Source organism: Alligator mississippiensis, chromosome 5 (assembly GCF_030867095.1).
Source record: "Alligator mississippiensis isolate rAllMis1 chromosome 5, rAllMis1, whole genome shotgun sequence".
Taxonomy (NCBI): Eukaryota; Metazoa; Chordata; order Crocodylia; family Alligatoridae; genus Alligator; species Alligator mississippiensis.
The window spans coordinates 80441065-80458976 of record NC_081828.1 but is presented as its reverse complement, the minus strand read 5'-3'; the positions used below and the strand labels follow the sequence as shown (position 1 = coordinate 80458976).

Sequence of the window (17912 nt, the reverse complement as noted above, 5' to 3'; positions counted from 1 at the left end):
ACTCTGCATCCATCTTGTGGGGACTCTGGGTGTGTGCAGCAGGGTAATAGAAACCCTGTGTGTTGCTCAGAGGAGTTTGGCGGCCTGATCCACCGCCCACCTCTTCCCGTCTTCGAGCGGTAACTTTCTATAAGACGTATCGACGAGTTTTCTATTCTGATGCGCGCTTGTCCTGGACATCCGGAGTTCTGTCTGCGTGGAGCCTAGCAAACTCCATGTGATTGTTCGTGTTTTGTCTGCGTGGAGCCTAGCAAACTCCATGTGATTGTTTACTTACACCGAGATGGTCGCGGTGCAGGCTGGAAAACTTGCTTGAGTTGCGGTTACAACAGAAAACACGAACAATCTTAAAATCAACCGTTAAGTCTCTGTGCCTAATTCTAGCTCGGCGCCCGCCCTCTCCAACCTGGCCTGCCCGGGCTGCCGGCCACAGCCCGCGTGCAGAGCGACGAAAGGGCCCAGGTTCCAGCCCGGCCCGCACAGGTAGCACCTAAAGCTCATCTAAGAGCAGGGTTGTATTGAGCTATTTAGTGTATACAGAGTAAAGGGTAGGGAAAAGGATAGCGGTATGTGTCTATCAGGGCCTGTTTTCCTTCATCCTGATCAGAAAAGTTGAGTGGACTATGAAAGGAGAACAAGTCAGAAGCAACATGAGGTGGGATCTTGGACTCAAGGAAAAGAATTTTTAAAGGCAGGAGCATACCACATCAGCTACCCCTGCCTTGCCCTCCCCAGCTTGCTCTGGGACATTACCCTTGCTGTCAATGATTGACTGGTAGTGCTGGTGGCTGTCTCCCCTTCACCCTGGGAAGACTTTAGCCTTGTCTTCTAGAGAGTCCAGATTGAGTAGGGTTGCTGCTTCCCTTCCTTCCCCTCCACCCTACCTGGTCTACAAACCCAGGTAGACTTTGTTCTCTCTGGCTAGGGACAGACACTAAAAAAGCCTGAGCCTGAATTGATTCAATCTTTGCAGGTTAGTCTGACCAGGCTAGATTGAACCAGTTTGTAGCTGCACAGATATCCCCTCTGGACTGAAGATGCAGGCACATGCCTTCAGTGGCTCAGGCTAGAAGCTGGGAGCTGCTAGAGTAGCCCTCCCTTCCCTTCCATACTGCTAAACTGAGGGGAGCATGGCCAAGCCCTTGCAGGATGCTCAAATTAGGGAAGAGTGTAAGCCCCCACCCTGCCTGCATTGTCCCAAGCTTTTCACTGCTCACAGGGCAAGAGTGTTGCCGGACCCCAGCCCCTGGCTAGCAATCTGAGGCAGTGCATGCATGTGTTCATAATAGTGAGCTTTTCAGTCTCCCTCTCCCTGCAGCGAGGGAACCAGCAAGGGGCTGATAACACAGTGTTTTTCAGCCCAACAGGAAAGCAAAAGTCTCTCTTGTTAGTTCAAGCTCTTCTTAAACAGCTTTTTCCAAGGAACAGAGGGACATTGCTAGTTGACCTGCTGATGAGCTCCAAAATGCCCTAAGCAGATATTGTCCTGTATGCCTGTGTCTTGTCCCAGTGCAATTGGAGGCACACACATCCCCCTCAGCATTAGCTAGCATACTACATGCCTAGGGTCTGCGCTATGAGAGATGGGTGGAAGGGAGGGGGGAATCCCTGCTTGAGCAATTTGGTGGCAGGGGGAAACATGGCAGACCCTGCTATGCCTGCAGTCTCTGCCAAAGCTCTGACTAGGGAGCAGAGGGGCAGCCAGCCCTGTTCTCTAGAGCAGACAGCACAGCCCAGCCCAGGGCTGCAAAGCATCTGGGATGCTAGGGGACTCTGGTTTAACTTAAGCCAGGAAGGGATCTGGAACAGACATTGCATAAACCAGTTTGACCCAAATCAGTTAAGTCTGATACTACGTTCAACCAGGTTTATCTTAAACCAGTTTCAGCCATTTTGAAACTGGTTTATGTGCACTGAATTTACATTGTTACAGATTTAAACCAGTTTCTGATCATTTAAACTGGTTTATGTGTAATGTCTGTTCCTAGCCTATAGCTGAGAACTGGGCAGTCTATGTGAAATGTCATATTTCCTTCTAAACTAGAGTGAGGATTACTCTCTTGTGGTTTTATCTAAAAGAGAAACATCAGGGACTGTAGTTCTGTGAGCTGGATTTTTCTTTCAGTGACAGTGGTGTGGGGACCTTCACTGAATTCAGTGGAGTTACACCAACAATATGTAGAAGGAGAAGTAGGGCATGTGTTCAGAAAACAACAGTGATTCATAGCTATTGTACCGGGTGTTACAAAACATGTCAATCTTGTGACTAAGCAAAATATGTAAGCCTAGATGCAGCTGCACACAGTCAAGAGTTATTTCTTGTTGATAAAATTATAATTCATTAACTAGGATTCACATTCAATAAAGGACAAAATCCAAACAGTTGCATTCTTCAGGACTTGTGCAGTCTTCTTGAACAGGGAAAGCTGAACTAATTTTTTTTTAAGAGATTCTAGTTCAAAGAAAAGCATTGCTTCATGTTTTTAAAATAATGACAAAACTGAAACACCTGTTAGCCAGGCACAAACTCCTCGAGGTTAGTATTTAATCCAATCTACAGCTTTAGAGGGATGGAAATGTTTCAAAGTATTATGGAAATTGTTTTAAAAGCAACCCTTGGCTAAGAAAAAAAGTGGAAACATTTCAAAAGAGGAAAAAGTTACCATGCAAACTTTGCTCTAATTTCTCTTTACATGGAGTTAGAGCCATTGCAAATTTTCTTGGCTGTATTTCATTACTAACCTTCTCCATTTGTTTTATCAACAACTAATACATTGTGTATAGTGTAAGTTGTACGTTAAAAAACTCTTAAGGAACAGGGGCAACTTTTTTCAGCAATTGAGACCCTCCCCCAAATGACTGATTTTTGGCTGTCAGAACTTCATTCTGGAACTCCTTTGTGGTTTTAGTTCCACCTTTTACTCCCTGTATATTTTCGACAAGTTTCCATGGTTATTTTTTTTGCCTTTGTTCCACCTTTCTGCCAGTTCAGAGCACCTGGGTATCGTGCATGAACACGTATTTTTGTACTTCCCTAGCTGTTTTGAGACAACAAAATATTTGGCTTCTGTAGGAGAAAATATTTGAGAGCAATTTTGGAAAAAGAGTTCTTTGAAGTATTTCCATACAGGAAAACTTAAAAATAAAATGAATGAATACTGATGTAATGCTTTCTTTATTTGCAGAGGGATTTATGTAGTTATTGCAATTTTAAATAAAGTCTTAAAAGGCTTAGCAGTGGGGTATAAAGAAAGGCTCTGATTCCAGAGGGGAGCACAGAGCTCACTCCTTTATAGAAAGTCTTTACAACTACAAAACAAAGACAGGGTTAGAGGACAAACCAGTGCCTGAACGCCAGAGATAAAAGGCAATGACATCTGACCCTGTTATCTGAAGAAACAGCCATCCTCCTCCCCCCTGCACACACCCAGGGCTCCCGCCTCCAACTTTTTCACCCCCGACAGTATCCATGTGATCAGAGCCAGCAGCAACTTTTCTTCCTGTCTAGCTCCAGTGGGCTTGCGGGGGTGCATCTACACCAGAAGCTCGAGCCTGGAGGCTGGCATCAGTGATGTGAGGAAGGTAGGAGGCTCCCAGACCTGGATGCACAGCTTCAGAACATGACTGACAGCTGTTCTGTGTGTTGCAGTCAAGTAGCCAATGGGCACCCGGGTTCAACGCTGTGCTGGACAGTCCCTGGGCTTTCCCGCAGCCAGGGTGGTTGCTCCGCAGTTCCCCCTGCTGTCAGGAAGAGGCAGGACAAACTGCTCTAACTGGCAGCAGGCGCTGGAGCGGGTGGCCACGCACTTCCAGAGGCATCGGTATTAGTGCTACAACTGCTAAAGCTGCTCTGCACATTGGCGTTTGTTTGTTTTTGGGGGGAGGAGGGCAACCCACCTCTCATTTTCCTTCTGATCTTTTTATTAGGAGTTAAGTAGGACTGTTTGCTCAGGGGATCCTGCTTCAGTCTTGCAGCTGGCAGGCCAAATGGACAGGCTGGTGTGTGTGAGATGGGTTTCCCAGACACCAGTAAATCATTGCTTTAGGTATATACACTTGATTGGGAAAGTGGGGTTGAATGTTTGCACTGCAGGGAAGGGCCTATAGCTATTTGTATGGTTCTGGGACTTTTTTCTTATTAATCTGTCCTTCCAACATATGCTGAAATGAAAAGGCTTTAATCCAATGCAAGGCAGCCAGCATTAATGTTCAGTAAATAAAAAAAGATTAAGAAACATGGCATTACTGGAATACAGGGAATTTAGAATAAAAGCCCAGGGGAGTGAGTCCTTTGAGAGTTCTTTACCTGTTTTTAAAGACAGGTGCTAAAGGAATTGTGTAGAAAGAGATATCCCATAATTACACACACAGCTAACTGGGAAGTGTTTACAGTGTTTGTTAAAACTTTGAAGAACAAATCTAGATATATGGTTCTTTGGTATTTTAGCTTTCATAGACAGTTTAACATGCTACAGTGAATAATTGAGGTTGGGGAAGAGAATGGTTGGCTCAGGAAAATGTGAGTCACTATAACCTTTTATGATTCCTCTTATTCAGATTTTGTTCAATTGTTTTCATTACATTACAGAAATGCACTTGCTGCCTAATCATTATATGCATTAGCACTACTGCTTTATTCCTCTGTGACTAAGCATTTTTGTTTAGCACTGTACTAGCAGTTTTGCTCAATTATTTAATGAATATGTTAACAATTTTACTAACTACAGAAATGTTTTTTTTATAAAATATTCTATTTGTTATAATTTATTTATACATACGCACACCCCTTTCTTACTCATTTGTCACGAAGGCTTTGAACAAATTAAACTTCCTCATTTTAAAGTATACCGACTGCAAAAAATATAATTTTTCCAAAAATAAAAATGATTCATGATTAAATTATATTTACCTCTTTTCCTCTGTCATTAAGACTTGGGCAATTAAATTATTTTATTTAAAATAATAAATGCATTAAAATAGTCTCTAAAATAAATGTTTCTATATATAATTGTTTTCACTCGTTTTTTTCCCCATTGTTACCAAGACTTTGCACAAATATTTAAAAGAATTTACTTGAAATAGAAACAAGTATATAACCACATGCATATAATATACATTCACATATCTTGTTTACTCTGTCCCTACAACTTTATTGTGAGTTGTACAACCTTCATAAACCTTCTTGAAAAGGAGAACTAGCCAGCACATACCTATATCTCAAAATTGAATCAATCTATTCCTTACCAGAAGCCCTTTAACAACTTAAAATAAATTATTGGGGGTGGGAGGGTCCACAGTAGCCAAAGTATGTTGTTTCCCCCCCAAAATAATTCATGAATACCATTGTTCAAAATGGCTGCCAGAGCCAAAAATGCATTAGTCCAAATGTGATGCCAAATGGCCCTGAAATCAATGGAAGATGTAGGCTGTAGGCATGTTCAGTGACTGATAGACCACACTGACTGGTGCAGACTATAGACCTAGCAAAATTATATGCTTAAACTGGTATATAATCAATAAGCTTTTATTTAAATCAGAAATTGTAACTTGGAAAAGAAGAATAAGAATCTGTTTATTAAGACAACTAATATTAGGCTAGGTCAAGAATGAATAACTTCTTTTATGGAAAGTACCTAACAGCAGCTAAAAGTAACAACTAATGTTATAATAATTAAGTTGTATGTAGTCAGCTAGAATTCTATTGAAATAACAATGTCTCTTTTGCTATACTTGAAGTATAGGTAAACTTGAGGTAGCTGGGGAAGTACAGTAAGTAGGACTTCAGACCATTCCAGTCATACAGGATACATTGATTTCATAGATGTCATAGACATTAGGGCTGGAAGGGACCTCACAAGATCATTGGGTCCATCCCCCTCCTCAAGGAGCAGGAAGTCAGCTCAGGTCAAATGATCCCAGCAAGATAGGCATTCAAGTGTTTCTCGAAAGTGTCCAGAGTAGGCAATTGCACCACCTTTGTGGGGGAGGTCTATTCTAGGCCCTGGGGACTCGGATGGTAAAGAAGTTTTTCCTTATGTTCAGCCTAAAATGGTCTTCCAGGAGTTTGTGACTGTTGGACCTTGTCTTCCCTTGGGGTGCCCTGGTGAACAGGTGTTCTCCCAGTTCCTGATGGACATCCCTTATGTACTTATAGGCTGTCATCAAGTGCCCCCCAAGCCTATGCTTTTCCAGGCTGAAGAGTCCCATGTCTCAGCCTCTCCTCATAAGGCCTGCTGTCTTGTCCTCTAATCATACGCATGGCTCTCCTCTGGACTCTCTCAAGCTTCTCCATATCCTTTATGAATTGTGGAGCCCAGAATTGGATGCAGTACTCCAGCTGCGGCCTCACCAAGGCCAAGTAAAGCAGGAGGATGACTTCCTGGGTCTTGCTTGAGATGCATCAGTAGATGCAAGCCAGGGGTTTGTTTGCTTTGTCAGCTGGAGCATTGCATTGGTGGCTCATGTTCATCTTGTGGTCAACTATGACCCCCAGTTGTGGTGTGAGTGTAGCACTGCGAGCCTATAAGTACAGGCATGTCGCATCATACACACATTTAACTTGAGTGAATTCAACTATATGCGGGGGGGGGGGGGGGGGGGCTTGAGTCTGCACGCGGTGCTGCCACTTACCTGGAGGCCCGGTCACCACCACGCTGCCAGCGGTGACTGCCTCTGCCTCCAAAATCTCCTGCCACTGCCATAGAGCCGTGCCTGGAGCTGTGTGGCCAGCTGCCGGGCATGGTGGTGGCCGGGTGCCACGCAGCCATCCCCACCCCAAGCTGCGCTGCTGCCACCAGCCACACAGCATTAAGCACGGCTCCGCGGCAGTGGCAGGAGGTTTTGGAGGCAGAGGCAGTCACTGCTGGCACAGTAATATGCAATTTCACTATACATGATTTTTTGCCTTTAGAACGTAATCCCTGCATAAGATGCGACATGCCTGTATGATGTGGGTTTTTTCTCTCAAGGGGGAGCACCTTGCATTTCTCGGTGTTGAATGCCATCAGGTTTTGATCTGCCCACCTTGCAAGCCTGTCAAGGTCAGCCTGAATCACCAACCTATCCTCTAGTGTGACCACACTACCACATAGTTTGCTGATGACACCAAATTTAGCCAGTCTGCTTCTGACACCAGAGCTGAGATAATTAAAAAAACATTAAAGGGTACAGGTCCGAGTACAAAGCCCTGGGGCACACCACTGGTCACCATGTGCCACGCTGATTCAGTTCCATCAACTATCACTATCTGGGTCCGACTGTGGAGCCAGTTCCCCAGCCATTCGACTGTAAGGTTGTTGAGGCCTCAGTTCCCCAATTTTACCACGAGGACATCATGGGACACCGGGTCAAAGGCTTTTTTGAAGTCCAAACGCATGATATCAACTGCTTCTCCTTTGTCCAGGTGATGTGTCACTTGGTCATAGAAGGAAATGAGATTGGTCAGGCAAGACCTACCCACAATGAAGCCATGTTGGCTCTCTCTCAGAATGTTGCCTTCTGTTAGCCTGTTGTTGATGGTTTCTTTGATGATTTTTTCTAATATCTTTCCAGGGATTGAGGTCAAATTGATTGGCCTGTAGTTCCCCGGATCTTCCTTACTCCCTTTCTTGAAGCTGACACCACATTGGCTGTCTTCCAATCTTCAGGTACCTTGCCCAAGCACCACGAGTTCTCAAATATTCTCGCCACTGGCTGTGCTATGATATCAGCCAGTTCCTTTAGCACTCCTGGGTTCATTCCATCTGGGCCAGCTGACTTGTGGATGTCCAGCCTCTCAAGGTATTCCTTCACAAGATCTATCCCAATGATGGGCATATGTTCACCCTTACCCTGGTAATCCTGCATCTTGTCAGGCAGGGTGATCCCCTTGGGCTGGTGGAAGACTGACACAAAGTAATTGTTAAGGAGATTGGCTTTTTTCTAGGTATCAGTCATCAGCTGCCCCATTTAGTTTAGCAAGGATCCAACGTTGCCCTTGTTTGTTTGTTTTTTACTTACCACATATTTGAAGAAGGATTTTTTATTGTCCTTGATTCCTGTAGCCAGTTTGAGTTCAGTTTCAGCCTTGGCTTTCCTAGTTTGCTCCCTACAGGTGCAGGCCAGTGCTGAATACTCCTCCGTAGTGGTGATTCCTGACTTCCATCCTTTATAAGCTTCTCTTTTAAAGGTACAGGAGGTCCATGAATTCCCTATTGAGCCAAGGGGGTTGCCCAGCCCTTCTGCTACCTTTCCTACAGGCTGGAATGGACTTCCCTTGTGCTTCAAGGCTCACATCCTTAAGGAGCAACTACTCATTGTGGACTCCCCTCCCTGGCAGGTCATGGCCTCTCAGGGCCTCAACAACTAGCCTCCTGAGCTTGTGAAAGTCGGCTTTCCTAAAGTAAAGTATTTCTGCATTGATGACTGATTTGCCAGCTTTGCAGTGGATAGAGAAAGTGATCTATTCATGGTCACTGTCTCCCAGCTTCCCTTCAATTCTCAGGTCGCTCACTAGATCATCCCCTTTGGTCAGTACCAGGTCCAGCAGCACCTTACCTCTTGTTGGCCCATAAACTTCTTGAGGTGAGTAGAGCTCAATGTAAGTGAGGAAGCTTCACAACTGATCAGATTCATTGACACATTAAACAAAGCAAAATTAAATAATTGGATACATTACATATAGGATGAGTAGTCTTTGCTTGGCAATGTTGCTGGCCAGGCTAAGTCGTCAGGCAAGGGGGCTTCTGTGCACATGCACAGTGGTGTCTTTGGTGTTGCATTGCCTTTCACAAAATCTTCTATTTTATAACTCACACTTTCTTTATCCAATCAAATTTTACCACCTCTTCAGTTGCTGATCCTTGTCCACATCCCATCTCCACTTCTTGTGGTTGTCTCCTTTCGGTTCCTATTTTTCCTCTCTTGCCATCTGTTCTTGGGTATAGTCAGCAAATTACTAAGCTTTTAACAATAATATGCAGGTTATTTCCAGATCAAAAAGGGGCTCATTGTGGTCAGCCTATACCTGTTCTGTTTCAAATATAGACCTTTTCTCCTTTCGTATCCAGTCTAGACTATCACATGGTTTCTACCATGACCTGAACTTATGGTTCTCCAGACATGTTAACTTATAATCAATCTTAGCTATGGTGTTAGAAATATCTGTGTCTGTTCCTAAACACATTAAGAAAGAAACACAGACATCTCCTGTTTATACTAATGCTTAACAGTTAGCTGTGGTTAACAGTTAGCTTGTAAATGGTTATTCTTATATTGTTTCAAAGTCTTAAAGAGTTACTTCTTTTTGCAAACACAGCAGCAAAGGGGGGGAGGGGGGCAGAGAACGGAAAAGCAGGCTCTTTTTAAAAAAAAAAAAGCCAAAGCTTCTAGACCTTGACATATTTTTCAGGAGCCTAGTTACCCTACAAAAATGAGGGGCATAGGCTGCACTTAGTTAACCTGTCATCAGCCTTTGCCACTTTCAAGGGATTTACGCTAAGCTGCAGAAGTGTGGCTAAAGGTTCCAGAGTGGACCTTTGCAGATGTGTCACAACTAGCCTAATCAGCAAAGTAAAAACAACCCAAAAAACAGAACATGGCAAGTAGCATTTCCAGATGGTGAGGGAAAGAGATAAGAAGCCCCCTCTTTCTCAAAATTGTACTTTTCAGAAGGACACAGACCCCAGATAATTGGCATTTTGCAAGGCCACAGAAAAACTGGCTCAGTCCAGTTCCCAAAGTCTGAGTAAAACAAAGAAATCTGAATAACACCAATCAGAATATTTATTTAAATAGGCCATATATAAATATTGAGTATAAACAGAGAGGGGATTGGGGACCTCAGCAAATTCAAGGGAGCCTGTTACCACCCTGCATGCCACCTTCCTCTTCCCTCCTGCCTCTCCCCCAGCCGGCATAGGTGAGAATCTATATTGTGGTGTCGCAGATAGCTAAATAGGCATAGAAACAAATGCTCATTCTTATGCTTTGAGGTGTATCAATAAAAGGTTGGGTGACAGACCTTGCTTCTTTATCTGTGTCTTGCCTCTTTATCTGACCTGGGTGGTACTAATAATTTACCTGCTAAGAGGGAATGGTGGATTATTGGGAAATGTAATTGTATCTTAATTTGGTGTACAAGAAGGGTAAGGAATTTGTAACTGTCCCTTAATTTATGTCTAAGTTGCAAAACAGTCTTGATTGTAGATGAGCTATAGTCTTGTCTAATGACTAAACAGTATTGAGTTTTTGGTAACAAAGGTCTTAGGACAAAATGTTTGCTTTGTACTAATTTTTTGCTTGTTCTTTTTTGATTCTGCAAATCAGTTACTTATACTGAACTTTCTCTGCATAATAGCTAACCCTCAGGCCACAGTTCACATTTTGGTTCAACTGAAAGAATTTCACTTCATGCTGACTTTTTACCAAGGCAGTTTGAATGTACCACATCTTTAATAGTAAAGTAGTATGTTGTACCTCCTTGACTATTCATTAAATATATTCATAATGACACATTATTTGTTTAAAATATATACTTTTCTCCAAAGTAATCTTCTATTAAGGATGCTTTGGTGATGGAACTCCTGCAAACTGATGGGTCTGCTATTGGAAGTTCAAAATAGTTTTAAATCTCTACATAGAAGTGTCTTAAGTTTAATCAAGATTTAGTTATTTTTACCTCATAATAGATTATTCATCCCCAAAGCATTGCATCTCATATCAAGGCTTTCAAATAGAGACGAATTTCTACTGTGAATTACTGAATTTACATAAAAGAATGTATTTCATCACAACTTACTAGTTTGTGATGATCCAATCTAGTTAGATCAGGGGTGCTCAACTCCAGCTCATGGGCAAAACATGGCCTGCGGATCCATGGTATTCAGCCTGCAGGGCTCCCTATGGGTTGGGAAATTTGGTGGCAGGGCATTAATACTGCCACCATTCCCCACCATCAAATTTCCAAACCCCCAAGTCCTACACAATGGATTGAAGCTGGGTCACGCTCCCTTCCCCCATGGGGCTAGGCCACACCTCCTTTCTCCCCCATGGTTCGATAAGGGCTGAACCACGCTCCCCCTCCCCCAACACATCAATTGAAGCTGGGCCATGCCCCTTCTCCCCTCATAGGCCTGGGTTGGAGCCAGGTTTTCCCCTGCTTCCTCTTACATAGCCAGATGGGGTCCCACCACCACCCCAGGTGCCAGATACGGACCACTGTATGGATCCAGCTTGCCAACAAACAGGGCACTGCCCATCTAGCCCACCAGCCAAAAAAGTTAAGCATTACAGAGGCAAATATTACTCTCAACTTTAGTAGTAGTAGTAATAGTAGTACAGGTTTCACATTACTGTAGTAGAGATGTGTCAAACTTATGGCCCACAGGCTGGATCTGACCCACAGAGCTGTGTTATTTGGCCTGTGGGGCTTATAGAGGGGCCAGGATTTGGGGGGTGAGAACTGTCATCAAAATCTGGGGCATGAAGCCTTGTTGGTGAAATGTATTATAGGAAGGGGATGAGTGACACCTGTTGCCACCTCCACTTGTCCCACCACTGCCATTGAATCTGGATTCGGACAATGAGAGCCCTGCAGTCCAGATCCAGCCCAGGGGCAAGGTAGGTTTGACACTCTTGCTGTTGCACCATGAGCCATAGACATGGACCAGGATCCCATTGGGTGAGGAACTATCCCCTACAGTCTAAGTAACCACATACAAAACCAAAGTGCTATTGAGAAGCATTAGATGGTCAGACTTTAACAAAATTAATGGTGTGCACAGTAAGATTTCTGTTATTTATGGTAATATTACCCCATAATATACCGATGTTTCCCCCTGTGCATGTTACTGTAAACATTCATAGTTTACTATTTATTTTCCCATTTTTGTATTAGGATTCCACATGGCCAATGAAGAGAGACCTTGCCCTTGCAACATTGGAGACAGATTTGACTATGGAGGCCTTGGGCAGGAAGTGCAAGTTGAGCACATCAGGGCATACATTTGCAAGCCATCCTCCAGCACAGACAAGGCTGTAATTGTGATTCAGGACATTTTTGGATGGCAACTGCCAAACACCAGATACATAGCGGACATGCTGGCAGCCAATGGATACGTGTATGAGATTTAATTCTTTCCTTCTTGACTAGAAACTGTCAAAGATGCAAGGCCAAAAATTGTATATATTTTTCTTTAGGCCAAAATCTGTATGCACTTTTCATTAGACCACATATATCCAAACATACACCTCAATAAACTTTGCTAATGTGTTCTTTTTCTGCACAGGCTTCTTATAGTTTAAAAACATTGCATACAGTGCATCATTGACAAGCAACCCAGTGATAAGTAGACAATGTAGGATGCAAAAAGAAAGAAAGAGAAACAAAATTATACAACTTTCAGTCTTCAAAGGAGTTAAAGTATCTTTAGTTTTCTTTAAACATCCATATTCTTTGTAAGCTCTACTTGCCATTACTTATTGTAGCAAACCTCTTAGTAAAGTCAGAGGAATTTTGCCAAAGAAATAAGTGCTGATTCAGAGCTCATGAGAGGAATCCTTTAAGAAATAGTGAAAAAATACTGTAAATATTTGTTGCCTTATTATTGGGGTATGAGCTTCCAGTTCATAATTATTTTCCTTGTAAAGTATAGGGTGTCTGAAGGGACACTGGTAGGAAACTCTTCATTACAGTGAATAGGTTCTTAACAAATTGTAATAGGTCATTGTCCTCTGGAAATTTGGTCAAATATTTGTTTTTAGTTTTAAAAAAATGAAAAATGTACATTCTAATTCTGTGAAATCAGTATTGAATAAATCAAATGAATTAAAAGTCCATGGACTTACACGTGTGGCCATTTTTCTTACAGAGCTATCTGCCCAGACTTCTTTGTGGGACAAGAGCCTTGGAAACCTTCAGATGATTGGTCCATTTTTAATGACTGGCTGAAAACTCGAGATGCCAGCAGAGTAGACAGGTAGAATGGTTATTCAGCATACAGCATGTGTACACAGCGACCGTTGAGCTCAAGAGGAACTCTATCTGAGTAAATAAGTGTAGAATTATACCCTAAAATATAATGAAATGAATGCAGGAAGATTAAAAAAAGAACAAATCTTATGGAAGTCTGTGGGTCAAATTACTAAGTTCTTTCCTTTACTTTTCTTTGTGTGTCTTAGGGAAGCTGATGCTGTCCTGAAGTATCTAAAGCAGCAATGTGGTGCAAAGAAGGTTGGTGTTATTGGATTTTGCTGGAGAGGAATGGCTGTTCATCACTTGATGCTGAAAAATCCTGAATTAAAGACTGGGGTATCAGTCCATGGTAGGTATAAAAGACATGTCAAAATGGGCACTCACACAAAATTGTAGCATGTAGTTTGATTATTATTATGTATGGCCCATAACAATTTTACTGTGTATACTCAAATCTAAAATGACCCTGAGTTTAAGATAACCCCTAATAATTAGATTCTATACATGGAAAATTTATAAATTTGGTATAATTTTCCACATGCAGAATCTAATTATTGGGTGGTTGTCTCTAATTCATCCCTCTCACCACTGCAGGGAGGCAAGCAGTGGGGAAGCACGTAGTATGTGGAGGGTCATGTATCTTGCCCCCTGGACTCCTGCCACCTCTGCCCCCTCACAGCCTTGGGTTCCTACTTCCTCCAGCCTCTACCCCCCACCCCCACCTCTGATGTTCTCTTCTCTCCAACCTCTACTCCTCCCTTCCCTCAGCCTCTACACTCTGCTTCACCCCCAGCTTCTATTCCTCCCTGGCTTTTGTTCCCTGCTTATCCCCCAGACTCTGCTTTGTGCCAGTAGACTCCCTGTTCTAGCATGGAGCATGGCACATGGAGCATGGCTGTAGCCCAGCCCCCATAGCAGCTATAAGGGCTACATGCCACTGCTATGAGGGTGGGCTGTGGCTATGCTCAGTGTCCCAGGCTGCAGTGTAGATGGGACCTGCTGGAACACAGCACAGGTAGGGCTGGGGGGGGGGAGGGAGGAGGGTTTTGTTCAAAACTAAAAGTCAGAATCTGGGAAAAAATTGCATAGTATTAATACATTGTATGGAAAAATCTTTAGAAAACCTAATGACATATGGTTAGTTTGTTGCAAAAATGTTGGCTGTAAGCATGCTCCCCGGTGGACCGGAAGTGCTTCTGGTCCACTTCTGGGTCTGCTTCCCAGCGAACTGGGGAGCTCCCCTTGCTTCTGTGGGACGCTCCATGTGCCCCAGCATCTCAGCATTCAAGAGCCCTTACTACCTAGAGGTATGTAGAAAAACCATTTAAAGCTATTTCTATGTCTGAATCGCCAAATCTTTCCGAATCTCTCCAAATCGATTTGGATATCAAGCCCCTGAAGCCCCAGGAATGCCTGACCAGGCCAGCTGGAAAGCATAGGCAGCTCCAGACTGCCTGTGCTCTACCATTTAAAGGAAACATGTTTGCCAAAATACACAGCACTTCTGTGTCAGCCACAAATTTAAGGCATTTGTGGCATGACAAGGGGTCTGGTTGTCTGTTTGCTTGGCCTCTGGCAGTACAACAGTGATGTTTGTTTACACCCTTCATTTGATTATGGTCTTAATTATCTTAAATAATAAGCTAACTGCATTTGGTCAGTCTAGACTTCTGAACCATTTTCCTGGAAAAGCAGGAAACAACCATGTGTGTGTTTGCTGGCCTGAAGTCATCTGTATAATTCTGCACCAAGAGTAACAGTACAGGAAGTGGTAAACTAGCTTGTCACTTTATTTTGTTGTTTAATCCTGGACTTTGACAATGCTGATTTGCAATGCTGACTTTTCCCATTTTCCCAGCCAATGGAGCTGTCTGTCCCAAAGGTAAAGATATGTTTTTTACTTATGTGGACACATGCCAATATGAAAGATTTTAGAGACAGGCCAAGTCACTAGACTCAATTCCTTGTGTCTTCACAGTTGGAGTCCAGATCCAGTCCCCCCTATCTCTAATCTACCTATGATGATTTTGCATTAAGACTGAACAATGCATTTTAAATCTCTTTAAAATATATGTTTTCTAGGAGTAATTAAATACTTTGAAGATCGGTACAGTTTGCTCCATCCCACTTTCTTCATTTTTGGTGAAAGTGATGAATACATCCCAATTGAGCAAGTGAGTTCACCTTCAAAGATATATATGTCCACATAGGTTTTTTAAATACTTGTTTCATAAAATGACACTTGGCAGATTAGCAAATTAGTTGGCCCTTCTCTCCCCCTTTTCCAAACTCTTAAAGAAATGTTCTTGTTCTCCCCCTTTCCTCCCCCTACCCCCAAGTCAAAATTATTTAAAGCCGTGCTGACAAATGTTCTCTCTCTCTCTCAGTATAGTTTTCTAAAGATAAGGGCTTCTAGTGGGAGCAGGTAACCTGCAACAGGCCTATGGGAGTAAACCTTCTTTAATCAAAATGACAGTGCAAGCACTCCAGAAAAGGTCAGGACCATGAGTTGTTTTCCCTGGGGCCAGTCATTGCACAAGAACCAGAAAAGCCAGCTATGTAGGCCTAACAGCCTCTCCCCCCAAACAAGCTTTCAAACAATTTATGAGCTCCTGTGTTTTCTAGAATAAAATATGCCTTCTCAAAATAAGTGTTGAATTATGGTGGAAGGCAAAGCAAGTATCTAGCGCTATTAAGACACGAAGCAGGTTTAGTCTCCATTCCATTGTCCCCCTTTCTGCACTCCAAAATCAATTATTCGAATTTCAGGCTTTGATTCTGTGTCTTTTCTCCTCAACATACCTTCAGGAGATTTCATTTTGCCCCATTTCATAGTGCAAACCAGCTCCTTCCCTATGGGGCTGCTTCTACCACAATTGGTAGTCAGTCAGCCTACATTAGGCAGTAAGTGTTTGTGTCCCTGCAGATGTGCACATCTTCTTTTTAAAAAAAAGGGAAGGAAGAAAGAAAAGAAAATTTAGAGAACCATATTTCAAGGAGAATGTCTTTTTACCAGAAGAAAAAATCTTGTTAAAAAGAAGAGTGAGATAACAGAAATTCAGTTAGGCCCAAAGTGTGAAATTAGTGAAGACACTGCTATTTCCCATTTTCCAGGAAATTGAAGGCTGAGAACTGACAACATACAATAGGGTAACTCAGTATTGCTAATGGAAAGATGCTTTGTGTTCCAGGTTACCATAATGGAGCAGAAGTTGAAGCAGCACTGTAAAGTTGATTACAACGTTAAAATTTACCCTGGACAAACTCATGGCTTTGTACATCGCAAGAGAGAAGACATGAACCCCAAAGATAAACCTTTCATTGAGGAAGCAAGAAAAGACATCATCAACTGGCTGAATAAATACATTTGACAGAAGTAGGAAAAGAACAAATCTGTAAAATAAAAATCAAGTGTTTTATTACTGAGACATTAGAACATAGTAGAATTTTATTTTAGGGGAAAAAAATTTCAGCTATATATTTTAAAACAAGACGATAATTGCTTCTACAAGCTTTCTGTGATAATCTTAAGCACTTTTATATGTAATGTTGAACTCTATGTAACAAGAAGAGGCTAAAATATTTTCCAGTGTAGAAAAACTCAAATAACAGTAATATTGAAATTTGACCTGCATATCATAACTTGTTCTCATTTGCTAGACAATATCCCCCACACCCCAAGAGTTTCATTTATCCTCTTGGTAGTCATATAGGACTGTGACTAAAGCTAATATAAGTTTTGGCATGCACTGAGAAATACCACTTTTCTACCAGCTGTACTGCATTGCTTAGGTTGTTAGAATCTCAACTTTAAGAAGGACACGGTTATGCTTGGACATTATTTAGATGGGAGACTTCCCAGTGAAAGGAAAGTCTAAATGATTCAGTAAGTGGCATCCCTCTGCTGAACCCAACGTGTACTAATAATCCAGCACTAGCTTGGTACTTGGGCCACCATGCTGCTGAGGATATAATCTTTCTGGTGAGCTGCTTAATTAAGCCATTTATCCCATGAACTAGGGAAAGTTAGGGAAAAGTGTTGTTTGAACTATGTTAGCAAGTGAAGGCACAACATGTCTGACCACTACAACTGCCTTATCTACACTAGGATTTCATCACAGTAGTTGCCACCATGGGCTGGACCTAGATGTGAAGGCACATGCAGTTTGTAGCACTGCAAACCTCTTTGCAGCACCAAAACCCGCACACCTTGCATGTTAAACTGTGTGCCCCATTGCTAATTGGCAGCGCTGGGGCAAAATTTGCTACTGAGATTTCCCAGTAGCATAGCAAAAAAACCCTGCAAAAAAAAGCGACACAAAGCACACTAAAGTGCTCTGTGCCAGAACAAATCCAGAGACAGCAGAATAGGCAGCCCAGGGCTGCGAGCTCCCCTATGTCCACACGCTGCGGAGTCCCCACACTGAAGTATCTTGTGCCCCAGCCAGCAGCAGAGCTTGGAGCTGCCTGCTCCCGTCTCTCAGCACACTGTGTCCCAGTCAGTTGCTCCACACTGGGTGCCTCAGCATGGGGGGGGGGGGGGGGGGGGCTCCGCAGCAGAGCCCCCACGCTGAGGCACATGGAGACAGAGGAGCAGCCAGCCCATGGCTGCTTGTTCCTCTGTCTCAAGGCACACAGTGCCTCAGCGTGGGGGCTCTACAACATGTGGACATGGGGAAAACAGACAACCTTGGGCTGCCTACTCTTCTATCTCCATGTGCTGCTCCCTAGCAGGCTGGGGCACAGGATGCCTTAGCGTAGAGGCTGCCTGCTAGCTAGCCCTGTCCTGAGGCATCCTGTGCCCCAGCCAGCCCTCCCAGCAGCACACTGAGCAGTGGAACAATATGTCCTGCTGCAAACCACACCAGCAGGGGCGTGCACTGCAGCATGAAGCATTGTCACAAATTTGTGCTGCTACTTGTGCTGCTGCAAATGCATGCCCCTGCTCATGTGCACATGG

The 17912-nt window shown here is 43.2% G+C and overlaps 1 protein-coding gene across 2 annotated transcripts; it reads left to right on the top strand.

The window, feature by feature from the left end:
* Positions 1-3424: 3424 nt before the first annotated feature.
* On the top strand, positions 3425-16380 carry LOC102575336 (carboxymethylenebutenolidase homolog). 2 transcript variants are annotated; one of them, XM_014602857.3, is made up of 6 exons: positions 3425-3582; positions 11876-12098; positions 12849-12956; positions 13159-13301; positions 15035-15126; positions 16144-16380. In XM_014602857.3, the coding sequence occupies exons 2-6, from the start codon at positions 11884-11886 to the stop codon at positions 16321-16323; spliced, it is 738 nt and encodes a 245-aa protein (XP_014458343.1). In that variant the 5' UTR covers positions 3425-3582; positions 11876-11883; the 3' UTR covers positions 16324-16380. The 2 variants fall into 2 exon arrangements, with proteins under 2 accessions (XP_014458343.1, XP_059584523.1); XM_059728540.1 differs by lacking the exon at positions 3425-3582 and adding an exon at positions 9875-9898.
* The last annotated feature ends 1532 nt before the right edge of the window (positions 16381-17912 follow it).